We start from the raw sequence: 27930 nt of genomic DNA on the forward strand, positions 1-27930 counted from the left end.
TAATGCAATGCAGCTACGAATTGTTTGAATAACCCCAATTCAGTTATCATCAGTCATAACCAAATATAAACCGTATAAACTTAATGTACGCTCTTAATTTTTTCTAAAGGGGTAACGGTGAGACAGTTATAACATGTATGTTACATAATATTCTTCTGGTCTGTTGCCAAAGTCATAAAAATGTTCATTGTCTTGAATTTCCCCCCTCATATAAACCACATTAAAACTGAAAGATCTAGATCTAGATTTATGTTTTGTGCAGGTTGAATGAAGCAACATGAGGTCGAAGCCAAATATTTAAATGTTCGTCAGGGATGAGGTCAAAGAATCAACACATACATAGTGTTTTAGCATGTTTTTGATTGTTTCTTGATTGGATTACACACAAAAAACTAGACCTCCACGATACTTGGTGGCAGGAAGGGACACAGGCCGAGAAAGAACACAAAACCAGGAATTGTTATTACTTACTTTACCATCGGAGATAAGGTGTTTGTTTTTAAATTTTTCTTTCTTTCCAGGGAATAATTCATGGATCTTAATGTTGAAATAAAATATTACGGGACTGATATTGAGGAGTTTGTTGCTATTTGATGTGGATCTATCGGATTTAAATATTGTTTCGTGAAGGAAACTGTTAGTTCTAGTTTTTCTAATTTTCTACTATCGTCATCCTCCAGTACTTGCTGATATAGAGTTTTGTAGGACAACATTGTGGATCAGTCAGTTTCTGTATGTGTGTGTTTGAGAAGAGCAACAGCAGAAAGAGAGAGAGGGAGATCCAGGCTCAGTGGTGTCATGACTCTGGGCCGGACGGGTTCAGGCCTCAGGAGCCGGATGACTCATCCACAGAACCTCCCCCTCGGTCATAATGTGATGCGATGGTCAACCCCTCCTCCTTTCACTTGCTAAATATATCCTTGTCTCGTCTCCCTAAGCCCCCCCACCCCTCATCCAAAAAGATGACATCACCTCTGCTCCTGGCTTTGCTCTCTAGTAAATCATTCGACCACACATCGCTCCCTCCTGGCATTTTTCTAAATCCATCACAAAGCCACTGGTCTGACCTTAATAGAGTCTGAGTGGCTTTTCCATAACAAGGTGATTTACGAGTCACAGGCTTCGACCCCGGCGACACTTGAAAGTGTCTGTCAACAAGATCAAGACTCTCTAATTGGTGCCAAACTGCGAACATTTGAGTCGGGACGTCCAATTAGACAGAGTTGACAGACTTTGTGTAACGATGGCTGACATGCTTGAAGAAAACAATTGTCCCTAACACAGGGGTGGGACCCCCCCCCCCCCCCCCCCCCCCCCCCCCCCGGCTGAGCTAAAGCTGTGGAGGTTAAATCAGGATTAGGCTCAGGTTTTGGAAATGATGTCATCCTTGCTGCTTCCCTACTGTGAGCACCCAATCACACACACACACACACACACACACACACACTTTTATAGAGATCCAGGTTAATTACTTGGGCTCTTGGTTGTGTAATGGTCCCAAGCATGTGGATTGAGTCCAAGTGTGCAGGCGGGGGCTGACGCTGCTGCCGAGGGGGTGGATGTGTGTAGAGCTGCAGCATTTAATCGATTAGTAATCAATTAGTAATCGTCTACTAAATTAATCGCCATCTATTTTGATAATTGATGAATACATTCAAGTAGTTTTTATGGGGGAAAAAAGTCACAATTCTTCGATATCAGCTTCTTAAATGTGAATATTTTCTTTGTTCTTTGCTCCTATGACAGTAAACCAGATATCTTTGGTGTGTGGACAAAACAAAACATCATCTTGATTGTTTGGGAAACACGATTGACATTGTTCACCATTTAATGGTCTGAACAACTTATTAATTAATCGACAGACTAATCGATAATGAAAATAATTGTTAGTTGCAAAATCATAGCAGAGGATTTTAGTGTGGACCATTAGCTAATCATCAGCTGATCACTGCAGCTGATTTGACATTAACTTACAGTAAAAGACAAAAACAGAGGACAATAAAAACCACTGTGATCGTTCCCTGCAGGTGTTTGGCAATAGGATGGTCATCCCCTCGCTGGACGGTGCCTTGTTCCAGTGGAACCGGGACAGGGAGAGTATGGAGGCAGTGCCTTTCAGCGTGGAGTCCCTGCTGGAGTCGTCCTACCGCATCGGAGAGGACACCGTGCTGGTCGGGGGCAAATCCCTCACTACCTATGGCCTGGGGGCCTACAGTGGCAAGGTCGGTGAAGTCATTTGAAACATCAACCTTGCCTCTAACTACGCTGAGACGGTGGAGTTACTTGCTTTGTCGTTGTCCTTAGCTCCGGTACATCTGCTCCACGGTGGGATGCAGTCAGTGGGGGGACAAGGAGGTGGATACGGAGGACGTGCTCCTGCTGCAGCGGACTCAGAAGACCGTGCGAGCCATCAGGCCCCGATCAGGGATGGAGAAGTGAGTTTCATTCAGTCAATCAATCAATCAGTCATCATCTGTCAGTCAGCCTGAGTCATGAAGAAGCTACTCTACAGAAATTTACAATTGAAGCGGCCCTTTCAGTTGCATATTATTATTATTTTCTCTCTCGTTACAAGGTGGAACTTCAGTGTTGGAAACTTCGAGCTGAAGCTGCTCCCCGAGGCGCAGTCGGGGAGGAACTTCCTGGAGGGAGAAGTGGCGATGGGCGACGCCTGGAGGGAGAGTCAGCGGGTCATCGTCGACGAGCCGAAGGAGCGGGAGCAGACGGAGAACCGGCAGAACCGCAACCAGAACCTGGACCTCGTGATCAAGGTGTCGGTCCCCGACTGGAAGGTCATGGCCTTCAGCACCGAGCCCGACGGACAGCTGGTCTGGGAGCGTCAGGTGAGAGGATGTAAACCGGAGCATGTTTGCGGCGGTTTGTTTAAACTTTGCCGCTTCACGACTCAAAGTCCAGCAACTCATCCTGCATCCCCGTGTCGTGTAGTTCTGCACACCCATCGCCTCCGCCTGGCTGGTGGGCGGCGGTAAAGTCACGCCGATCAGCCTGTTTGACGACACCAGCAACCAGTCGGAAATCGACGAGGAGGACGGTGAGGATGATCCGCAGAAGGCCAGAGGAGCTGCCGAGTCCAGCGTCTACCTGGGTACATTCATTCACAAGCATTCACCAAAACACTTTTGAGTAAAACGGTGTTTATTCCTCATCTGTCTAGAAGCATGACAAATGTTCTACAGTTGAGTCATTGAACTCCTTTGCCCTTCTCTTACTCAGGCATGTTCCAGGGACAGCTCTACCTCCAGTCGTCAGTGAGGAGCACAGAGAAGTTCCCCTCCAAAGCCATCGGACCGGAGATGAATATAATTCCACTGCCGACCGTCAAATGGAAGCCTCTAATCCGTAAGTTCGCAACTCCTCAGTCATTAGCTGCTTTGTGTCTAACCACCAAAGTGACTCGAGTGTGAGAGGGCATGTTACACCCCACGGCACAGTGACCAAAGACTGACCTTGTCCTTGTAGATTGAACCACGAAGTGAACACGAGGACGAAGCCGCGTGTCCCTGTGTTCCCGAACGCTCCGAGCTTTTGCCCACAGATTGTTATTCCGTATTGATCCGTGTCTCTCTCCCCCCCCCCCCCCCCCCCTCGCTGAGATCAAAGATCTTATTCGTCTCGTCCTTGGCGCAGATTCCCCGTCCCGCACACCCGCCCTGGCCGGCTCTGATGAATTCGACAAGTGTCTGAATAACGACAAGTTCTCCCACGACGAGTACAGTAACGGAGCGCTGTCCATCCTTCAGTATCCGTACGGTAAGAACCTGCGAAAAGACAGAGGGAGAGAGAAAAAGGGAATTGGCTGAAAGGAACAAAAACTCCAACTGAAATGATTTCTGTGTTTGTTAGACAACGGCTACCACTTCCCGTACAGCGGGCGCTACCGGGAGAAACGTGACAGCTCCGTGAGCCTGATAAATGGGAACGTGGCGGGGGCCGAGATTCGCCGGAGGAAGGACCCCGTTCTGCTGCTGCCCTGGTGGAAGGAAATCCTGGGCACCATCATCTTCTGCATCGCCACCACCACCTACATCGTCCGCAAGTTCTTCCACCCTCCTGCCCCCGTCGCCTTTGTGAGGGTAAGAGCGTAGAGAGAGATGCGGCCTGGAGCGACAGTATCGTAACCACCATGACTCTCTGGTGGTTACGCTCGTCATGTAATGTTATGAAGTGAATTTAGTGTAGAAATTAGAAGAAAAAAACAGCCTTCTCATTGTGGAATAATTCCACAGAGTCTGGATGAAAATATGCTTTATCAAACAAGCTGCTTTGGGACATGCACTGAAGTCTGGACGTTTCTATGAACTTTTCCAAAGGGTTTGTATGCGAGAACGCAAATGTTGAGAATACAGAAGCAAAAAAAAAGAAAAAGAGTTCATGTCTGAAAAAAACAGCTGCAGAAATAAATAAATAGCACATTCGGTGAAAAATTGAATATCTCACTTCAATATTTTAATGTCACATCCTTGAGTTTTGAAGTGTTTGATGATGATAAAGTTTATTTTAAACTAGAGATAGTCACTTTAAATTCTATATTTCTAAGGCAACATGAATAGCAATAAAGAGGCAATTACTTTAGCATTAGAGCTGATTTGATGCAAATGTCTTTTTCTGAGGAGAAGTTAAATACATTTACTTCTTTTCCAGGCATTGTTCAAGGTGTCGCTCAGAAAAATCAATATGCCACAAAAGTTTTTTTTCTTCTTTTTAACTCTTTCACTGTCCTCCTTTCTGTCCCACAAAGCAACGGAAAGAGTCGGAGACTCAGTGCCAGACCGACAGCAAGTTTGACCTTGAGGTTGTGGAATCCAAAGAGTCTGTTGCCATGGAGACCCGCTCCAGCGAATATGTGTCCAGGTACGCATCGACCAAAAAATCGGCGCATCTGAGGCAGAACATGCTGGTGTGTAAACGAAACAACAACATTTGTCATGACTCAGGAGAACTTGACACAGCAGTTCTACTGCGCCGGGGAATATTGTTATCCTCGCACACGCTCCGGCACACTCTGTTCGAGGTGTAGCTACAGACTCAGCACTGTTACCATGGCAACCGCCAGTCTTCCTTCCAGGCGGGGAGATATGAGCCATAGTACTAGATGCCTGATTGGATAACTCAGCTGTTTGCCATCAAACGACAGTGACCTTGGCCACCGCCCCGTCCCGCCCAGCAGCATCTGCCACGGGGTCCGAGTGTCGCTTTACATCACTGTCAGCACATTGTCCACAAGTTTTAGTTTGGACATCCGAAATATGATCAGTAGCCATAATTTATGAGCTGCCACTGAGCTCCTGTCGTCTGATTGATGGACGTCACGCATGTTTACGTCCGTGAGTGAAAAAATGTGACTTCACTCAAACAAACGCGAGAGGAAATGTGATTAAATTCTACTGCTGTCATCACTTCTCTTCTTCTGATCTACTATAAAATGTCAAACGCCCTGTCCGCCCACTTTCCCTTTAAAGCTGCCAAAGAACTTTCTCTAAATAAAACCAGTGGCTGTTGGAGCAGCTGCGACATGTACATGAGTCAGGATCATCATCATCGGGAGGGAGACGGAGATCAGGAAACATTGCCCGGACCACATGTGCCCACCACACATTTCCTAATAAGACGGCCTTCAGATAGAGAGGATAGAGCAATGAATTCTAGAAAAACTAATTTAAACAACAAATTCAATGTTTTTTTAAAACTTTAAGTAGGTAATATTTACGACTGAGTATTAGGGCCACATTGAGAGAGAAGAAAATTGGAGACTTTGAGAATACAGTCTAGATATTACAAGAATAAAGATGTAATATTATGACGATGAAGTTGTAATTTTACGAGAGTAAATTTGAAATATTTTGAGAACAAAATCGTAATAAAGTCTTAATTCAAAATGTTCTAGTAAAGTCATGACTCTATTCTCATAATATTACCCTTGAACATTTTTGTTCGCAAATCACAATAATCCAATTTGGTATTAATGGGGTTTTTTTTCTTTCTTGACAGTTTAAAGTAATTCCAATAATTAGTCTGTTTTTCAGCTCGAAACTTTGAAGCACAGTTTTTTTACGACAGGTTTCGTGTTTATCTTTATCTTGGTTCCCTGCCTCAGCTCAGCAGCAGCAGCTCATCCAGCTCTGACGGGGATCTGGCTGCTTGTTACTCCTTCTCATCACCTTGAGAATCTAATACGCCTCCTTGACAACAGTGGATTCTTTAATTCCTGCTCTTCGGAACTGTCAGGCACGTTTGCGGCACACTGGGCACAGTGTGGTTCTTCTTTGCAGAATGACAACCAAAGTGTCTCTGTCTCCCCCCTCCTCAGGTACCTGACTGACTTTGAGCCGGTGCAGTGCCTCGGCCGCGGGGGGTTCGGTGTCGTGTTTGAAGCTCGCAACCAAGTGGACGACTGCAACTACGCCATCAAACGAATCCGCCTGCCCAACAGGTGAGCGCCTCTTTGCTTCGCCTCCGGAGGCTGTTGCCTTTTCCTTTATCTCTTTAAAGCTGTTAAACTGAGTTACAGTATGTCAGCAGCAGCAGCAGCAGAGTTACTTGTCCGAGCTCAGAGAACCACATAGAGGAACAACTGTGGCATTTAGGAAACAAATGCAATTACATTTCTGCTGACAGGCATGACAATTTAAGAGTTCAGCTGCGACAGCTAGGAGTGTATTTTCATTTTCCCTAACCCTGTTTATGACTGGACCGTACGCAGAGCATGACAAATTCATTACCCAAATGCCAAGAATGTTTTTATTAAGCCCTTGGTGGATTAAAGCAGCTGCAAATTATGTCATCATGGTCAAATTCCAGTATTTTTTGTCTCCGAAAAGTCAGGTTCAGACTTTTAATTTGTCAAATTGTTTTGGGTGTTTGTTTGTCATCGTTCAGGGAGCTGGCCCGGGAGAAGGTGATGCGCGAGGTGAAGGCGCTGGCCAAGCTGGAGCACCCCGGGATTATCCGCTACTTCAACGCCTGGCAGGAGAGCCCCCCCGAGGGCTGGCAGGAGGAGATGGACCGGAGGTGGCTGAACGAAGCCAGGTGAGTCGCCTGTTGCTCTGCAGGTCGAATGTTGTTTAATTGAAGCAGGAAGCCTGGCAGCAACAACAACCAACACTCCTCTTTCTCCGACTCAGTACCACCGACTGGCCCATGAGCTTCCTCGACCACATGGAGGTGCTGTCGGTCAAAGTGCCCGTGTCCAGCTCCGTGTCACCCGGCTGTGGGCCGGACGTCCTGGAGGCCTCCTCCACCACCGACGACGCACACGTCCTGCTCTCAAGCAGGAGCGGAGCGGACGACGACATGTCCTTCCACCCTCTCCTGGGCCACGACAGCCTGTCGTCGGAGCGCGACAGCCAGGCCGACCCCGACGCCTCGGACGCCACGCCGCACTCCTTTGAGCTGTGCCCGCCGCGCGGCCCCAGCGACTGCACCTCCTCCTCCTTCGACATCGTGTTCGAGGACTCGGGCTGCGACCGAGACGCTGAGGCCGACACCGATTCAGTGACGTCTGCCGCGGCCAGCAACGGCGCGCTGACGGAGAGGAACAGCACGTCGTCCTCGCACACCAGGCGACAGGAATCTGTCCCGCCCGCCTCTTCGTCCCCACCCCGGCCGACCACACTTACCCTGGCTCTCCCCACACATCCTCCACCCCAGCGAGTCCAGCCGTCTCCCAAGGTCAGTCAGTCACTGGCGCAGTTGTTGTTTAAGGGTTTATATTTGGGTAATTCTGATGTATTGTTCTTTGGACTTCACCTCTTTTTTTCTGGTAACAACTGAAGTGAAATATTTCTCTTGCATGTCAAATGAACTCCGACTGTCTCCCCCCCTCCTCCAGGTGTACCTTTACATCCAGATGCAGCTCTGTCGGAAGGAGAACCTGAAGGACTGGATGGCCCAGCGCTGCCTCCCCGAGCAGAGGGAGCACAACCAGTGTCTGGATATCTTCCTCCAGATCGCAGAGGCTGTCGACTTCCTGCACGGCAAGGGGCTCATGCACAGGGACCTCAAGGTGAACACACGCACGCACACACACTGTCCCGATGTGATATATCTTACTTGGCTCGATACCTGCATCTGTGTGTGGGGGGCTCCGCTGGCAGCTGGCCACCAGATTGTAAATTTGATATGTCACGCTGTGCAGCGACAGGGCTCCAGATCCTCTGCTGAACATGACACGAGGTGCAGAGATGGTTGTTTGTTTGTTTTTATCTCTGAAGCAGTAGAAATTACAATCTCTGCAAACTGTACCACAACACCACCGGCAGCTCGCAGATGCTGATAAACTGTTATCAGGACCCGCCCCTTTTCCCTGTAAGGTGAACATCTTATCGGACACACCTGACACCTCTTGTTACACAATGTGCTCTTCGACACTGTTAACGTGCTCCTCAGCCGCCTGCTTTTAGTTTGATCAGTGTGTGTGTGAAGTGGAATGTTAGCTGAAAAATTTGTAAAGCTCATAAAGCTCAGAAGAAATAAACACAATAAACAGCAACAAGATCATTTTACTTGACAAAGAATCTTTACAAGAATAAACAGTGAAATCAAAGAAAGAAGCGAGTAAAATAACTTTTAAAACAACATGACAACAACATTTCCAAATGTTTTTTACTCTCGGTGAGCGGAGGCACAATTTGCAGCGTGATGTTTGACACGGTCGTACTTCCCTCTCCGTCCTCAAACAGCCCTCCAACATCTTCTTCACCATGGACGACGTGGTGAAGGTGGGGGACTTCGGCCTGGTCACGGCCATGGACCAGGAGGAGGACGACGACGAGCCGAGCGCGCTGACGCCCGCGCCGCTGCTCACCCGACACACGGGCCAGGTCGGCACCAAGCTCTACATGAGCCCGGAGCAGGTGAGGGAACATACCTGAAACCAGAGCTATGATAAGATGAGGTCAGTTGATCTGCTGCCTCTTTAACAGACGTCATGTGTCCTCTTTGTCCCGGCAGCTCTCTGGAAACTCGTACTCTCACAAAGTGGACATTTACTCTCTGGGTCTGATCCTGTTTGAGCTGCTGTATCCCTTCAGGACGCAGATGGAGAGAGTGAGGGTGAGTCGACGAACACACAAGCTCACAGTCATTCTGTCTAAACTGTACTTCATTTTCTCTTAATTCCCCAAAACGGCTGTTGTACTGCGACAAGCTCATGGTTATTATAGTCGATTTAGACAGATTTGTGTCTGTACTCTCCTCGTTACAACATACACGGTTCTGTGTGGAAGAGACAAGTAGGTAGGCACTGAATAAATCAAATCAACGCATCTGTTAAAACAAAAGGCTGCAAAAGCAAAGAATAGAACAGATTGTTATTGTCATTTGTTTTTTGGGGAATACAACAAAAGTCTGTTGGCAGCTCTTGAGTGTGCAGCAGGAAAAAACAAGATTATACACGTGTGTTTTGAGAATTAATTTATGTTGTATATAATATTTACTCAACCTGAATAACTAAAACGTCAAGATTTCCAGGTCGTCACCTAATGTAGAGTTGTTTAACATTGAAAAGAAATAATAGAATGTTAGGCTTCTAGGCTGCTTTATGAGATGAACAAGGGAGCACAGTTTATCTTTCTGTTTATCTTGTTTCTTTTTCCATTTTCCTCTTTGTGCCTATTTGAATTAATCACTATGTTCAGTTTGAACAGAAGGTTTTTGTTTTTGTCTCGGTAACAAAGGACCTGATTAGTCATTAGAGCAGCTCCACACACACACACACACACACACACACACACACACACACACACACACACACACACACACACACACACACACACACACACACACACACACACACACACACACAGGTGTTTACGTGTTGTTTTCCTTTTTTCCTCTCAGACGCTGACGGAGGTGCGAGTGCTTCGCTTCCCAGAGGTCTTCTCCAAAAACAACGTTCAGGAGGTGAGTGGCCCGCTGCTGCCACTTAGTGGCCTTAAATACGAACTGCGTCTAAACCGAGAGAGTGAAAAAAAAAAATTTGTTTGTCCTGAGAACAAAACTGTAGGAAGTGAAAACAGTTGGACACATTCAGAGCCTTGGAGGAGTTCACCCTCATACCGTCTGTCACAGATTATACATCAGATTACATTAAATCTGATGAGCTAGTCCATTCAGGAAGCGTTGTTGGATTATTTTCCTCCTACATCACAGGATATTAAATCCTGATGTTCAAATACTAAGTAATAAGATATGTGTTTTAGTGCGACACACTAGGTGCTGGACCGGTGTCTGGCTTTGGGTTGGTTACTTACACCTCCTTGTTTACCTGTTTACTTTGTAATGAGATTAACATAATCCCAGAGCATAATCTGTGATTCTCCCGACACTGGTAATACTCTCACCATGTCCCAGTATCCCACCTCACTGACTGTCAGTGTTCTATTTTAGGACGTCCTGTAGATTGAGGGTGTTTTGTGGTGATTATCTGCTTGTGTGCGTATAAATGAGTGTCATGTTTATGATCTAATGACAATTAGTGCTGGTTTCTACCATGTTACACGAAGCCTTGTGTAAAGCGAACAAGTCAAACTAATGCATGATAATGTTAGCAGTAGCATTACTGACTGTATCAAAGTCCTCACTGTGCTGTATGGTTTCTCTCTCTCTGTGTGTGTGTGTGTGTGTGTGCAGCTGAGCATGGTGCGCAGCATGCTGTCGCTGAGCCCCGGCGAGCGTCCCGAGGCGGCCGACATCACGGGTATGCCCCTCTTCCAGGAGCTGGAGCTGCCCTGGCGAATGGTTGTGCGGCAGCGCTCCCGCACCTACAGCGCTTCGTCCATGGGTCGCCCCTCGCGCCAGACGTCGGCTACCTGAAGATCCCTCCCCCCATCAATATATATATATATAACTCCTGTCCCACATCCCCCTCCCCAGCCGCTTCCCCACCTCAGCCCCCCGCCGTCACACACTGCCTCAGACAGAATCGCTTTTAGAAGCCAAGTACGACAAACACGCGGGAACTTTTCCCAACATGCTTTTGCGAGCACAGTCGTCCCAGATTCCCAATTTTAATCACACTAACAAGTGAAAGGTGGCATGAAATCTGAACCTCTTTCAGAACCAGGTTGTTGGGTTTAGCCAGTCTAAAACAAACAGAGGGTGGTCTTTTTTCACAGTTTGTGGGCCGACAGGCTCCACAGATACACACATTTATGTGCACAAACACTGAAACAGTGATTTTTTTTTTTGCATAATATGTCACCTTTAAGTGTAATGTTCAAGACCAAGACTTGGCTCCTGTGGTACTTTAATTCTTTCTGGTTATTTTAAACGGTTCTGAGCAGCAGAACTTTGCCGTTCACCCAACTAACCCATTCTGAAATATTGACTTTGTCCTAAAACTTTAAATCCTCCTCCCTCGTATATCATCCGGTTCTTCTGAGATAACAATCACAAAGAGCTTGTTTCGGATTAAGATTCCGACTCTAGTCGCCTGGTCACAAACTGCGCTGCTTTTGCTCTCGACGTTCGCTCACACCAACACCTCAGGTATCAAAAACCAAGAGGACACTCCACACAGGGGCCTTTTGATGCTTGATCATCCAATCTACTAGTGACTGTAGTGCAGTTCGCTGGTATATGAGCACTAACCGGTGTCCCTGACACCCAATATGCCTGATTTGGGAGACCAAAAAAAAAATACCATCTTTTTTTTTCTATGCGTTTTTCATAAAAAAAAATGAATAAAAATGAGATGAGGTGATGTATTTGCGTAGAGAAGATATGATCAGATTTGATTTGCCTTTAGAGAGGGGCCCTCCTGCGGGTCCCTGTCTGGATGAATGCTGGGCCTCTGGCCCGTGTCTTTATGTGCATGTATCTGACGGGAACGTGAAGGGTTGCGAGTGTGAATCTTTAAAAAGCCAATACTTGGGACACAGTTTTTTCCTGTGTGTAAATTTATCACAATGACTCTCGATGTGCTCAATCAACTTTTTCCAGCATCTCTTTTTTTTTTTTTACTCTCTGTACATAAGTCGAAAGGGGAAAAAAAAAACTTGTTTATAATATCTTTTGCTTCAATTTCCGAAGATTACATTGGATCAATCGTGTACATAGTGTACGGCGATGTTGCTTGTAAATGGCCTTTTTTTTCCATGAGACAGATGTGAGATATACTGTGGGGACGGAGGAGGAGGTCGATCTCTGCTGAATGTTACAGTGTGTGTGACCTCCAAAGACAGATCGCCTCTTAAAAAGCTGTTTGAAATTATATCTGGTGCGCCGAATGGACGGGGGGAGGGGAGGGAGGGAGGGGGGGGGGGGGGTTGTTCCCTTCGAGCACCAAGAGGAGAACCCACAGAACCAGTGTGCCATTTACAAAAGAAATCTGTCAAAGTGTACTTTTGCGTAACTGACGACTCACCTCACTTTCTTTCTTCTTTTTTTTTTTTTTTTGCAATTTGCAATTTGGCCACTGTGCTCCGACCCCATCCAGCTGGTCTGAGGTCTGCAGCGAGAGAGAGGAAAAAAAAAGTGAAGAAGGTGAGACAGTTTCATCCCTGATGAGCCTGGACCTGCTGTTGGTCATGTGATCCCTCATTGTTTCATGTACATAAGAAAGTGCTGAGAGAGAGAGAGAGAGAGAGAGAGCACATGACCTGTTTGTAAACTACACACACACACACACACTCAAACTGCTAATTGTAACATGCTTTCAATGATTGTAATTTTTTCTAAGGATCTTCTCTTTTTAAAAAGAAATAAGTGCAGTTTTTTATTATTGTTATTATTATCATTCTGCAGGGGTTTCTTGATCACTGTAAAGTCTGATACAGGAAGTCAAGCTGATGGTCGTCCAATCGGTCCTCTCGAGTTATTCTTGTTGTAAAAATGATCAATTCTCTCTTCGGAGTTTAAAACAGACTGTACGACGGCCAACGGTTAAAGGAGGGAAGTGCTGTAGCGACGCGTCCTCAAGTTCGTAGGAAGAAAAATGTGAAACCTCATACTGCACATTCAGACGTTACCTTGTGAAGGACAGTATGTAGATGACTGTCACTTTAGTCCTTTGACAATGTGACAACCTCTTTGTTGAGGTTGAATTCAGGGGAAAAAATCCTTCTCTTCCGCAAAAATCAGCCTCGATGAATTTGGAAACACGTGTGTCCTCTTGTCTGGAGTTGTGATGTAAAGACTTGTTTGTGGTCGATTTCCAACGGGAAAGAAGGAAAACGCTCACAACTTTGATCACCTACTGTAGTGAATATACCGTTATCATACACCGTTACACTTAAAAACAGCATTACTGATAATTTAGATACTTAGTTCTTTTCACTCGAACCAAGGAAATGTCATGATACAGTAGGTTTTTCATGCTTTGTTGAAATGTGTTCACCCTCCTTTCTTTCCCGCTGTCAGACTCTTTTTTTCTTTTAAACCTGAGGATAGTTCCGATCGGATCCTTCCTCTCGTGTTCTCGTGCACAAACCCGTCCTCTTGTCAAATTGTAAATATGTTTATTTGCTTTATTTATGTTTTTTTTTTCGATGCCGTGATCAATCCTTTTTTCGGGTTGGTGTTAATATGAATGCGCTTGTTGCGATGAAGCGCCTGGGAATATGAATTGACTTCCTACAAGTCTGAATTTAATAAAAACTGTTCTATACCGTTTGTACAGTGTTGTGTGTCTGTGGGTCAGTGGTGGGAAGTTCAGTCACTCATGCTTTTTACCCCAGGGTGATTATTATTATTAATATTATCACTTGGCCAATGACCACCATAGACTTTAGTATAATCGATTTATTGACCCCCGTAGAGAAAATTCAAATTTGACACAGCAAAGCGAAAGAGAAGCAGCACAAGGGTAAAATAAAATAAGAATAGAAAAAAACAGAATCCAAGGTAAATAAGATAAAATAGAAATACTATTTATATATACTATATACAATTACAGAAAAACATTAATGTCTTCAAATAAACAACATCCCTGTGAATTATTAATATTGATTTGGTTCAACTCTATCTGTGGTACACAGAAACATTATAGTATTTCAATACATATACACGGAACACTCAAGTGTTATTGTAAATAACATTAGATGTATTCAGTGATAATATAATGAAAGGGATTGAGAGCATCAGTGTCATAAAGCTGCTGCTGTAGTAGTAGATACATCACAAGACTTTATAGGAGCAGTGCAGTAATATTTAATAATGCTATGGAATACTGCAAAAAATAACATTATTGCACTTTGATGTTTGTCACTATAATGTGGATAGATCAAGAAGCTGTAAAGTAAAAAATATATTCCATTCATTTTATCTATTTCTAAAGAAAGAAAAAATACTTTTCTAGCACAGATGTTTTTTTCTCTCCAAATAAAATTATCTTACATTAAATTATTGATTAAATCAACCAACCTTTTTTTGCTGATGATGAAGGCCATTAAAACACTGGTGAAAGCTCCAGAAAAAGCTCACGACAAGGTAAGATGAGACTTTATCAATCCTAACTGGGGAAATTCAATTAAAAAAGACATCAGGGAAGAGGTAGAAATATAACAAAATACAGCGAAATTATTATTATATATATTATTTTTATTCTTGTGTGATATGAGAATATTAGAGAACCTCAAGGATTGTATTTTTATAATTTCGTTGTACTATGTACAATGACAATAAAGGGATTCATTCGAAATATACAATAAAAAATATAAAGAAAAAAATATATAGGTGTACTTTACACACTTGGCAGTTATTTGGTTAATATTCATTAACTGCTGCTCCCATGAGTTTTACATGAATATGTTTTCCTGTCAGCTTTGATAAAATAATTATTAAAAAATATTATTATATAAACTGTTTTTTTTGACAGTGAATAGAATAATGACAAGGTAATGACAAAAATTTTTTTTTTTTACTGTACCAGTGAATAAACTTTTTGTGACAAAATAAAAAATAAAAGAAAATAAATATGAAAGGAAGATTATAAAAAATAATATGTTTTCCTGTCAGCTTTAATAAAATTATTATTATAATTGTTTAAAATCTTTATTTAATCTTTCTATAAACAGTTTTTTGGACAGTGAATAGACTTCAGGTAAAGACAATACAATTTTTTAAAAAACTGTTCCAGTGATTAAACAATTTTTGCCCCAAAAAATTGGGATGCTAACCAGGCTAAGCTAACAAGCTAACTAGTAAAAGGGGGGCGTGGTTTGCGAGTCCCCGCTGGTTTTCAAAATAAGAGTTTAAAGCCCGGCGCGCCTCCGCTGGCCCGTCGGTTGCGCATTTCCGTTGCCATACGTCACTTCCGGATGTCAATATGCGGCTTGTTGCGGCGCTGGGAAACAGAACCACTGGAAAGATGTAAACCAAGTCACCGGCGAGACACCAGCAGCCTCAGCAGACACCAGGCGGTAGCACCGCGCGAGGAAACCGAACCGATTCACGGTAAAACACCACGGCGACCGGGGCAGCTCGTCGCCGGGTTGCGCTCCTCCGAGAGCCGCGGAGCGTTGGTCTAAATCACGCAGCCATCTTTTGTGGGAGACTATGTGCGGGTCGACGCGGCGGGCCTGCTCGGGCTCCGGCTCGGGCTCCGGCCGCGGACGGAGCCTGCTGGTGCTGACGACGAGCACCGCGCTGCTGCTGTCGGCCGTCGGGCTGCTGGCGGGGCTGCCCGCCGCCGCCGAGGCCAAGGAGTGCGACAAGCCGTGCATGAACGGACAGTGCAGCGCCGCGACGGGCGGCTGTGTGTGCTCCCCCGGCTGGGTCGGGGACCAGTGCCAGCACTGCGGAGGGAGATTCAGGTACCGTGGTCCTCTCACTCACTCACTCACTCACTCACCGGCGGGATGAAGCTGCTCTCGCCGCTGAGACAGTGGATCATGTCGCCTCCTTCCTCTCCTCGCTACAGTGTTTGCTAGTTCATAGCTCAGGTGGCTCGTGAGCAGGTGATGGGCAGAGCACACCTGGAGCAATTAGACACCTGCTACTGTCACTACTACTACTACTAGTACTACTACTACTACTACTGTCACTACTACTACTATTGTAACTACTACTATTACTACTACTACTACTACTGTCACTACTACTGTCACTACTACTACTACTGTAACTACTACTACTACTGTCACTACTACTGTCACTACTACTACTACTGTAACTACTACTACTACTGTCACTACTACTGTCACTACTACTACTAGTACTACTACTACTGTAACTACTACTACTGTCACTACTACTACTAGTACTACTACTACTACTGTAACTACTACTACTACTACTGTCACTACTACTACTACTACTACTACTACTGTCACTACTGCCACTACTACTACTGTCACTACTACTACTATTACTACTACTACTGTCACTACTACTTCTACTATTGTCACTACTACTACTACTACTGTCTGTACTACTAAGGTCACTACTACTGTCACTACTACTACTACTACTGTCACTGCTACTACTGTCACTACTACTACTACTACTACTGTCACTACTACTACTAGTACTACTACTACTGTCACTACTACTACTACTACTACTGTCACTACTACTACTAGTACTACTACTACTGTCACTACTACTACTACTACTACTGTCACTACTACTACTAGTACTACTACTACTGTCACTACTACTACTACTACTACTACTACTGTCACTACTACTACTATTGTAACTACTACTATTACTACTACTACTACTGTCACTACTACTACTACTGTAACTACTACTACTACTGTCACTACTACTGTCACTACTACTACTACTGTAACTACTACTACTACTGTCACTACTACTACTAGTACTACTACTACTACTGTAACTACTACTACTACTACTGTCACTACTACTACTAGTACTACTACTACTACTGTAACTACTACTACTACTACTGTCACTACTACTACTACTACTACTACTACTGTCACTACTACTGTCACTACTACTACTACTGTCACTACTGCCACTACTACTACTGTCACTACTACTACTATTACTACTACTACTGTCACTACTACTTCTACTATTGTCACTACTACTACTACTACTGTCTGTACTACTAAGGTCACTACTACTGTCACTACTACTACTACTACTGTCACTGCTACTACTGTCACTACTACTACTACTACTACTGTCACTACTACTACTACTACTGTCACTACTACTACTACTACTACTACTGTCACTACTACTACTACTACTATTGTCACTACTACTACTATTACTACTACTACTACTATAACTACTAGTATTATTAGTATTATTAGTATTACTAGTATTATTAACTACTAGTATTGTTACCACTACTAGTACTAGTAGGGCTGCTCCTACTGTTACTATTACTACTACTATTACTGTCACTACTACTACTACTACTACTACTACTACCACTACTATAACTACTAGTATTACTGTTACTGCTACTACTACTACTATTACTGTTACTGCTACTATTAATACTACTACTACTACTTAATTACTACTACCAGTGCTCCGACTACTATTACTAAACTACTACTACCACCACTAGAACTTCTTCTACTACTATTACTACTACGAATATTACTGAGCTGCTGCTGCTGAATATTACTGCTATTACTAAACTACTACCACCACCACTAGTACTACTACTACTACTAATGCTATTACTACTATTACTATTACTAAACTACTACTACCACTAGTACTTCTATTACTACGACTACTACTGCTGTTACTACTACTACTACTACTATTACTAAACTACCATTACTACTACCACTACTATTATTAATACTATTACTAAACTACTAGTACTACTACAACTACTACTACCACTACAACAATTACTACTATTAATACTATCACAATACTACTACTACAATAATTACTCATACTAATACTATCACTATACTACTACTACTACTAATGCTGTTAACATTACTACAGGGCTCACCTGTCTTGGTTCAGATGCAGTACACGTCTGCATAGAAGCTGAACATTGCTGACATGTGATCTGCATGATTATGATGATATGTATGTGGCCGACAGTTGACCAGTGTGGAGCCTCAGTATGTTTTTCTCCATCATGTGACTTCACTCTGTGACATCATCACCGAACATAAGTGGCGTCCCTTCACGTGTCTGTACGGTCAGTGGGGACCGCAGCTAATGAGGATGTTGTTTATCTGTCGTCGTCTCAAAGTGAGGAATCCCCGTTGTGTTTTTCCCCGAGGCCGAGAAAAGAAATGTTCTTGTGTCGTTGTAGTTTGTGTGTCCGGCACCTTTAAACCCCCAAAAATGACTTCAAATGGATAAAGGCAGCACTTGATCATCAGGTAATAACCAGGGAGGTGTACATCAACAGGTAACCCCCTCAAAACCTGTTATTTTGTTATTCGGTGCTGTTATAAACTCCGTCTGTGTCGGAGCAAATGAGGACGTCTGCGGTCTTGTTTGTGAGCAGGACAAGGTTCAGCGGGAGATCTCAGCGGGGAGCGCAGACGAGGCCACCGTCCAAACTGGCTTTGTTGTTGTTGTTGTTGGTCTTCTTCTCCTTCTTCTGTCGGGCCTGTGCGTACGACTGTTTAGTGTCGTCTGTCTGGCTTCACAAGACTCAATCGTACATCAAGTGATGCTAGTTGCGAACCTGAGGACTGGATGGTGTTTGACCCACTGCAGTGAGCCAGTAACAGCAGCAGCAGCAGCAGCTCAGGGTCAAAGTTTGACCCTGTGCTTTGCATGTGGTCATTTGGGAAAAGCTGAAATCTGTTTTTACAGTTGAGCCATTTAGTGAAGAGTCGGTGAAACTCTTGGAAACATGTGAGAGGTGGGGAGGAAGGTGACCACTTATTAAAAACCGATCACACATCCGCTCCCCCACCCCCCCGTCTGCCCACGTTTATGTGGACAGCAGCTTCCTGTGTCGACTGGTTTGAACAAAGGAGGGTGACGACATTCCCAACTGTGCAAAAGCAAACGCAGTATATGATGTCGATTTTATAAGAGTACTCTGACATTTCAAAGTGTCACTTTTTACTGGAGAAAACCATCCTTGCTTTGCTCCACGACACTTCAATCGATGGTGATTACATTATTGCACACTTTATATCGGCCTGTCCCTCTTTGCACATCTTGCCTACGACTTCCTCTATCCAAAGTCCTTTTCCTTAGTCGAGTCAAATGTGAGATCAGCGTGTAATGTTATACTTCTGCTTTTTGTCTTTTTTTTGGGGGGTTGATCTTGTTCCAAGCGTTGTGATGAGCGGGCATGTCCGTGCAGCCAGAAAGAGTGTCCCATCAGGGCTGTGCCCGGTCGGCAGCCCTCGGCTAAATGTTTGAATCTTTTTAGCACACCCAGGGCAATTTTGTCCCTTTTAAAACCCCCCCCCCCCCCCAAAAAAAACCGTGACACTCAGCGTCAGTCGCGTTGAAGCAAAAGGGGAAGCTGGGACTGTTTGCACGTCAGTGATGATCGTATCTGAGCAGGTGACCTGGAGGCTGAACGGCCGCTGAGCTGTCAGGGTGGCAGCGTGGCAGCGCCGAGGGCTGAAACGACTCGTCTCTTAGGTTGTGGTTTTAAAAAAAACTGGGAGCCAGTTGCCACTCGAGTAATGACTGTGTCTGTGGAAAATCATCACCGGACCCCAGCTGCATCCTGGGTAGCATGGCGGCTCAGTTGTTAGCATGAACGTCTGCGGTTAGAGTTGAGCGGGGCTTAATAGTTATATTTGATATACTCCCGGCTCGTCCACTCCACATGCTGAAGTGTCCTTGTGACCCCACATTGCCCCTGAGGTCTCGCTGCCGGGCTGCGTGTGAATGAGACGCAGGACTCGTAGGCAAAGCGTTAGATATTGAAGCGTGTATATGAATGTGTGTGTGAATGGGTCATATCCACTGTGCTGTAAAGCACTGTGAGTGGACTAGAAAAGCACTACATATATGAAAAGAGTACATTTACAATCAATTGATAATTAGCCTTGTTAGCAGTTTGATCCTGGCTTCGTCTGTCTGTGTGTCTGTGTGTCTGTGTGTCTGTGTGTGTGTGTGTGTGTGTGTGTGTGTGTGTGTGTGTGTGTGTGTGTGTGTGTGTGTGTGTGTGTGTGTGTGTGTGTGTGTGTGTGTGTGTGTGTGTGTGTGTGTGTGTGTGTGTGTGTGTGTGTGTGACATCTTTGTCTTGTAGACAGAGTCAGTGGGGAAAAAAAGAGAAGCAATTTCAAACGTAACCTTGGGCTGTGAGAGCTAATCTGTGATACCGCTTAATGTTTTCTGACATTTTGTAAACTCAACAATTAATCGCTTCATAAAAAAACTAAATGAATAAATAAACCAATGAATTTGGAATGATTATTAGACTTATTTGCATTTCGGTATATCCTGCATATATGCAGATCTTCGGAGAATTTTCTTGCCTTTAAAAAGTGGAACCTGACCTTCTCCGATGGGACAGCCGGGCTGTGACTTAGAGTATGACGTGCTGTCGTCAGGCAAGTGTGAAACCTGCTGCTCTCCGGAGTCGGGGGCCATTTCTGTTTTGTTAACGTGGTCAAAGGGGCCGATAGTTGTTGTTTTTTCTTTCTTCTTCTTCTTTTTTTTTTTCTTCTTTCCGGGGGACCAGCCATGTGGTCCGAGGCCGTGTTTAGCATACAGACAATGCGGCCATACAAGCCTGGTAAAAAAAGCTGCTTTCTGTGGCAGGGTCGTGCCAAGATGGAGTCCCCATTAGGCAAGCGAGGGCCAAAATCAACACGCAGGAGGGGGGTTACGGAGACGGGCTCGTGTGTTTTGTTGTAGCTTTTTTACGGCAGAAAATCTTTTATTTTCGTTTTGATCTAAAGGGATGCTTTGAAGTGTGTAACTGTTTCCCATGAGTCTCGGTGAGTAGACCCCCATAGGGCTGGGCACAACATTAATATGTATATTTGCGAGTACGACAAATGTGCGCTTTACATCAGACAAAACATCATCATTTTAGCAAAACGAGAACCTCTAAAACTCCTAATTTCAATCAAACTAACAATCAAAACCAAATGTTCTGTCTTGCGTCTACTGATGTCCAGCCACACGCGGAGATATCGTTGCTTCTCTTTGCCAACGTTTGAAAGTCGTCCATGTCTTTGGATTTCTCCCTTCGTCCCAACATAACAGAGCTCGCTTGTGATTGAGAAATAAAAAATTTTAAAATTCCGCACCACCACCACCACCCCCGCCTTCCCAGAAACAGTCTGCCTGTTCCAGTAGACAATCCTCCACAGACCTCCGTTGTGAAATGCACTGTTTATTTGGAAGGAGTAGTTTGAAGGTTGCACTGTTTATAGAGAGATTTTGTAAGTAGATAAATAAAAATAGATAAATTATTCTTTTTTTTTTTTTTTTTGGACTGTGTTTTTCGAATCCACTCAAACGCAGTATAAAGCGGCAGTTATGAAAATGTTTCTATATTCATTTGAAAACTGGTTTCTCTATAGCGTGTAACTCTTATTAATGAGTCGCCACCAGGCATAAAACTGTATCAGACTGTATTCACACTCTTATCAGATTATTCCTACAAAAGTCATCTTTATGCTTCTCGACACAGAGTCCCAAAGAAACGCGACTGTAATGTTTTTTTTCTTCTTTTATCATTAATTATTAGTATGAGATGGAGCATTAGCCGAGATGAATTAGGTTTTTATTTTATTTGGAGGCAGTGGGACGAGGTGCTGAATCAACGCCTTGTCCAGGCTACTTAAAGCCGGTGTGAGCCTCTGACGCATGTTCGTGTCCTGGCAACAACTCTTCACTCCCCCTTAAATATTTTTTGTAAAGCAGTTAATGTGCAAATCTTTGCCAACTAATACTTCGACCGCTGCTCGTTCTTATTGCCACATGCTGTATCTCTGAATGCTTTTATCTTTTGAAGTGAATTAAAAAATCAAATTGTAATAAACACTTCCCAACCTGCAATCATTTAGGATTCTCTCTTGTCTGTTTCTCTTTTAATTGACTGGTAGAAATTAGTTTTGAACTATGTGACACTGTTGGTATGAATTAGTGCTTATCACCAGTAAATGTCACGCTGTCAAACTTTTATAAAGGCTTAATAGTCACCAGCTCTGCAGAAAAGACAACGACAACTCTTATTTCTCTGGAACTTATGATCATTTTCATCATCAATGCATTTGTTTGTTGCTTTTTTTTAGTCCAAGGTTTCATCCCACCAAAAAATCTTTAAAATGTAAAGGTTGTTAATTGAAAATGAGGACAAGCAGCAAATCCTCACATCTTTGAAGAAGCTGGAACAAGCAAAGTTTCATATATTTGCTTGAAAATGACAAATTAATTATTCAAAATGAAGGATAAACGATTAAAGGGGTAGTAAGCGATTTTAATCCAACACACTATTTTGAAAAAATTGAGCGAATATTTCCTCACGCCGTTGTCCGCTAGCTGGCGGTTCTGTGTCTGCAGTGAGAACAAAAAATTGAAAACAACCAAAAGCACAACACTGTGTGACACGTTCTAGCGACAGAAGCTACGACTCAGGGGTTTGTCTCCCGTACCCAAGGCTGTGTTCGATCCCCGAGCCAGTCCGGCAAAATCTCCAACCATGAAATCTATCTTTCTCCAAAATAACTTACTGTCCCTTTAAATTATTATTTGTTTGTGAACGTATTGTCGGTCACAGATCCGCTGTGAGGTTTTTCATGGAAACAGTGATATTTACACACAACTAACACGTTGAAAGCATTTGCCGAGCTGATTTTTTTTTTTTCCCATTTCTGTTGTATGTATTGTTTACGTTCATGTTTACCAGCGTACAGTCGTCTTCTGTCCTTTTGCTCGTACGTACGTGCGTGGCTGCTACACTTCTCGACACGTCACCACCACGTAACTGTTGTGGAATAAAATGGAAATCTGTTGGCAGAGACGTGAACCAACAAAAGTCCCTCTTAAGAACATTGCTGCCGTGGTGCTTTAAAAACTAGTTTGGATCAATCAATATCTCCAGTCCAGGCCTGGGGGGGAAATTTTCTACCGCCAAGAAATTACACGTATTAAATTTTAAACACAGACGCACACTGTTAAATGTGTCCTCGTCTGACGTTGACATTGGTTTTGCCATTTTCATGTTCGCAGTGTCACAGCTCTCGTCTTTGTAGTGAAGCTGCTGTCGTCTTTTGTCGTCGCGTAATAGTCCACATCCGTCCTCGGGCGCTTGTCTGGGACCCGTCTGAAGGCGGACCTCGCTAAGCCACCAGCCCACAACTGTGATACTTTAATTTATTTTATTCTTTTCTTTCTTTTAACCTGCTGATGCAGAGGCACAGACAGATTTGCTTGCAGCTGCACAGGAAGGCCATTGGAAGAAAAGACTATCGGCACAGAAATCTTAATAAGGTGGCATCAGTAACTGTGTGTGATGCTCCATATCCAAGCAGAGGATTTTGTTTTCTGCTGGTGAGTTTACCTTAATGTCAGAACCAAGGTTCATGTCCATGGTACATCGTTTACTTGCGGTTAGTTTTAGTTTCAGTGCACTAAAGAATTTCGTAAAATGTACCTACGTCCCGTCGTCATCTCCTACGTGGGCTGCGTCTACCTGTACTTGACATTGATTGGTTTGCAGACGGGCGTGTGAGTGACGTCAGCGTGTTGTCAATTCAGCAGGTAGTAATTGTTCCGTTTCAATGGATCATTATTATATTACTACTACCAACAAGAACTTCAGACGCAGTACTCAACATTAGCTCCAAGCCTTGTATACATTGGGCTGTGTGATTGACAGCTGGTCCGTCCAATCTATGTATGGTTTCTTTTTCTTCTTCTATTGCTTAATTCTGTGTCAACTTCCTGCAACTGGCCCAAAAGTTGGAAATATCCCAAAAAACAAACAAACAGGTGTTTTCACATTGCTAAAGAACCGAACCATGGTTCAGTTTGATCGGGACCGAGGCCACCTCTTTTGATGGGACTACGTTTTGGTGCTTTGGTCCGAGGAAACTTTCACACCTCTTATTATGGTTCTGACTAAACTGATGAGTCCAAAAGTCCAGACAAAAACAAGGTCGGAGTGAAGTTACTCGCCAACAAAACTCACTGAGGTGGAGAAGCACAGAAACAGAAACTTGGAGAATAAGCCTCCGCTAATGAGTTATGAAATATTCATGGACTGATTTAAAGCTTTATGAGCATGTTTTGGCTGCACAGCCGATGTTGACATGGCTGCTGCAGAGTCACTCTCAATAAATCCCTTGAAATGTTTTGGCACAGCGAGAGAGAGGGTTGTATATTTATTGTTTATTACATGTGGAGGTTCTTCACCTCAGGACTCTTGAATTCATCATCCTACACACATTAAGGCAGATTTCTTTATGCTGACATGTGCAAAATCATATATGTCTCCCCAGACTGTTTGGAGGGAAAACCCCTTTTGCCCCCTGTGGTATTTACATTCTGTCGTAGCGCAGCTCTTTCCCCCCTTCAGCCTCCGAGCACGACCGCCGTCGCCTCTGAATGAGGACTCGTGTGTTTGCTCTGCTCTCAGGCTGCACCACTTTTCAACTTTGAAGGCCTCTTGGCTCTGCTGCAAAGACAAAGCGCCGCCATCGGACGTCATCGCGAATTTTGAGGTTTTCCTTTGTATCGATGTGCATCTAATAATAACAAGAAGAAGAAGAAGAAGCACAGGCACCTGGCGACTGATGGCTTCTGTTTCACAGGACTGTTGTCATTGGGAGGAACCAGCAGTCGACCGATATCGATTATTACTAATCCAAGAGGCCGATTACCGATATTAGAAACCGATATAAGTCTGCAGTAAAAAAAGTGTAAAAAGTCTATCAGCAGCATTATTATGAAGTTGAACAAACAAACACAAATGGAAGGGACATTGATAAAGTCCAGAGAGTAGTCACATTTTATAATGAATTCTATCTAATCGGCAAATCTGCTTAAAAATGGCCGATACCGATAATTATAAAAAATGATTTATCCCTAGTAGGAACAGATAAATTTTAGCCCATTATAAGGAAAAGGCTTAACATCACTTAATGTGCGTCAATCTTTTGTTTTCTGTCCATCCATCCATCGTCTACCGCTTTTTCCATTTAAGGGTCGCGGGGGGCTGGAGCCAATCCCAGCTGACATTGGGCGAGAGGCGGGGGTCACCCTGGACAGGTTGCCAGCCTATCACAGGGCCACATACAGAAACAAACAACCATCCACTCTCACATTCACACCTATAGTCAATATAGAGTCTCCAATGAACCTGACCCCATTCTGCATGTCTCTGGACTGTGGGAGGAAGCCGGAGAACCCGGAGAGAACCCACGCATACACGGGGAGAACATGCAAACTCCACACAAACCCTGGTTGGTTTGAACCAGGACTCGCTGTGAGGCGAACGTGCTGACCACTACACCACCGTGCAGGCCTTTGTTTTCTGCTTCTGTGTGACATTTTAGAACGACACACAGAAGAGTTTGCTCAGGACCTTTGGAGTTGTCTGTTTCAGAATTGGAGGTGTGTCGGGTTCAGAGTCCGGAGCCTCTTCCCCTCTGAGAGAGAGACCTGTTTGTCTCCGAGCTGAGCGTCCCAGCTGGCCCTGGCTGTATCCACACACCGAGAGACCTGTAATTACAGTGTCGGTGTGTCAGCCATGACCTACCCTGTGAAAAGAGCTGTGTGCTATCTACGCCTCTTTTAAAACACTTGCAGTGCAAACAGCGAGGCAGCGACGTTCAGACAGGCCGGGGGTTTTAATGTGAGGTTTCGCTCCGATCTACTGAGCTGATGCACGTCTCAATCCAGAGATGCATCGTTGCATTATAGTGTCATTTGTTTGGCCTGTAAAAGTTAACAACACCCTCGGTCTTGGACCTTGTGCCGTCCTGCCCCCACACGCACGCGCACGCACGCGCACGCGCACGCACACGCACACACACACACACACACACACACACACACACTCACACACACACACTCACTCACTCACTCACTCACTCACTCACTCACTCACTCACTCACTCACTCACTCACTCACTCACTCACTCACTCACTCACTCACTCACTCACTCACTCCGGCTGTTGGCCTGCACGTCAGCAGCTGTGGGAGCAATCAAAAGTTTTCAATAACAACAAGTTGCGCCACAGTTGTTGCCTGGATGCGAATAAAAACTTGTCTTTGCGATACACAACAGGGATCTCCCCCGAAGTTCAAAACACCCTTCACATGTCGTGAAATGATTGTTTTCACCAGCAGGCTGAGATCTGTGACTGACTCTTGCAGCGGAACACGGAGCATTGAGTGTGTTCTTCTACTGCAGTCGTCGTTGTGTGTGTGCGTGCGTGCGTGTGCGTGCGTGTGTGTGCCCGTGTGCATGTGTGTGCATGCGTGTGTGGGACCCGGTGCCGAGAGTCTGTTTTGAAACACGACTGTGTGACTGTGACTGGGTGTGTGAGCAGAGTCATTGCACCCTGAGACACCACATCAGTAATGACACAATCTCTTGACTGCGTCTAAGTGTCCCCTGTGTAATTCAGCTCCTCTCTGCTGATGCTGCTGTGTCATCAGGCTGGAAATTGATCAGGCAATAACAGGCTGGTGCCACTGTTCAGCACTTTGTGGCAGCGCCGTTGCTTTGGCCTCGGATAATAATTTGCTGCGAGGGTTTAATCATTCTTAGCCCCTCGGCCGGTTTGTGTTTACCTCCGCTCCGCTCTGCTCACTGGCTCTTGTCTAATCATTTCTGTTGCGTCTTTAGAAATTATAACTGCAGCCTCGATGTTATGGTCAGTATTTCAAAGATTTGGATGACGACATGAAAAAGCAAGATATGAGCATTGCAAAGCTTCCTGTTTCCATCGTTGGTGTTTACACAGTTCACCAAGATGATCAAGGTCAAGATGGGGACAGTCATCAAATGTCCAACATTAAAGTATTAGAGAATAGGCTGAAGGAAAGTAGGTAGAAAAAACACATGATGAAATATTTTTGAAAACACCCAAAGCAAATTTTTTGAAATTTGAAATTTAAATTTTAAACACAAAGATTTCCTTTAAAGGGCCAAAGACAATTTAAAACATAAAATGATAAAGTTCAAGATATAAACATATTATCATCATCATCATTATTATTATTATTTTTTCTTAAATTTTTTCTTTTTTCTTTTTTTTATTAGTAATTTTCAGCTTTGTCAGAACATTTTGCTTCACGAATTAATGATGATTTTTTGGGGTTTCATGCATGAATCATTCTAATCATTTTAGCACTAATCAAATAATAAATTTGAGCCAATTGCATCCATCAGCATGCTAACATACTGATGCTACGTCATGTTTGACACTTAGTTTAATGATAATTAATAATTGACGTGAAGGGAAGATCAGGCTGATGGGAACATAAGTAGTTCTGCAGGTATTTGGTCATAAATCAAAGTGTTGGAATAACTGAAATATTAACGTGATGACGTTTGCAGAGTCGGAGTCTTGCGCTTTTTATTTTATAAGAGATTAAATAAATTCATGAAGGAGTTCATTTCAGAGACCTGTTGATGTCGCTGCACTCACTGATTGATTATTGTTCCTTTTTCAAAATTTATTTTCTTATTTTTGCCTTAAATCAAGTGAGATTTGTCAAAAGTTTGACTGATGAGAAACACATTTCTGTTACAGTGATGATGACGATTTCCGTACTTCTCCCTTTAGGTTTCTATTCTTGATTTTATCCTGTGTTTTATTGTGGCCCTCATTTCATAACCATCACACGTTGGTTTGTAACCTTGAATCTCTTTCCTCTCTTCTCTCCATCAGGCTCACGGGGCCCTCGGGTTTTCTGACCGACGGACCAGGAAACTATAAGTACAAGACCAAGTGCACGTGGCTCATCGAGGGACAGTGAGTAAAGCGTTAATCAAACATCTCAGACAAACACCAGAGCTTTGTGGCGGTTACGCTGCTCGTTCGTAAGAACTTGAAAAT

General features: G+C 44.0%; 2 protein-coding genes across 7 annotated transcripts in view; both read left to right on the forward strand.

Moving 5' to 3' along the window:
• The window catches only part of eif2ak3 (eukaryotic translation initiation factor 2-alpha kinase 3), a 29608-nt gene extending 15976 nt beyond the window's left edge, over positions 1-13632 (forward strand). For 2 of the 4 annotated variants that reach the window (XM_035610116.2, XM_047337672.1), the window contains exons 3-18: positions 2028-2222; positions 2305-2435; positions 2576-2843; positions 2947-3106; positions 3235-3360; positions 3649-3771; positions 3865-4094; positions 4760-4872; positions 6329-6451; positions 6898-7047; positions 7143-7689; positions 7850-8023; positions 8700-8873; positions 8971-9072; positions 9859-9921; positions 10651-13632. In XM_035610116.2, coding sequence (XP_035466009.2) covers positions 2028-2222; positions 2305-2435; positions 2576-2843; positions 2947-3106; positions 3235-3360; positions 3649-3771; positions 3865-4094; positions 4760-4872; positions 6329-6451; positions 6898-7047; positions 7143-7689; positions 7850-8023; positions 8700-8873; positions 8971-9072; positions 9859-9921; positions 10651-10833 — 2862 coding nt within the window. In that variant the 3' untranslated portion in view covers positions 10834-13632. The remainder of the gene's footprint in view (positions 1-2027; positions 2223-2304; positions 2436-2575; positions 2844-2946; positions 3107-3234; positions 3361-3648; positions 3772-3864; positions 4095-4759; positions 4873-6328; positions 6452-6897; positions 7048-7142; positions 7690-7849; positions 8024-8699; positions 8874-8970; positions 9073-9858; positions 9922-10650) is intronic. The other 2 variants (XM_035610117.2, XR_007032193.1) reach the window with 2 other exon arrangements.
• Positions 13633-15239: 1607 nt separating this feature from the next.
• The window catches only part of atrn (attractin), a 111946-nt gene continuing 99255 nt past the window's right edge, over positions 15240-27930 (forward strand). The window contains exons 1-2 of one of the 3 annotated variants that reach the window (XM_047337543.1): positions 15240-15773; positions 27763-27846. In XM_047337543.1, the coding sequence (XP_047193499.1) occupies positions 15517-15773; positions 27763-27846 (341 nt within the window). In that variant the 5' untranslated portion in view covers positions 15240-15516. The remainder of the gene's footprint in view (positions 15774-27762; positions 27847-27930) is intronic. The other 2 variants (XM_047337542.1, XM_035609641.2) reach the window with 2 other exon arrangements.

This window comes from Scophthalmus maximus, chromosome 15, assembly GCF_022379125.1.
Source record: "Scophthalmus maximus strain ysfricsl-2021 chromosome 15, ASM2237912v1, whole genome shotgun sequence".
NCBI classification, from domain to species: Eukaryota; Metazoa; Chordata; class Actinopteri; order Pleuronectiformes; family Scophthalmidae; genus Scophthalmus; species Scophthalmus maximus.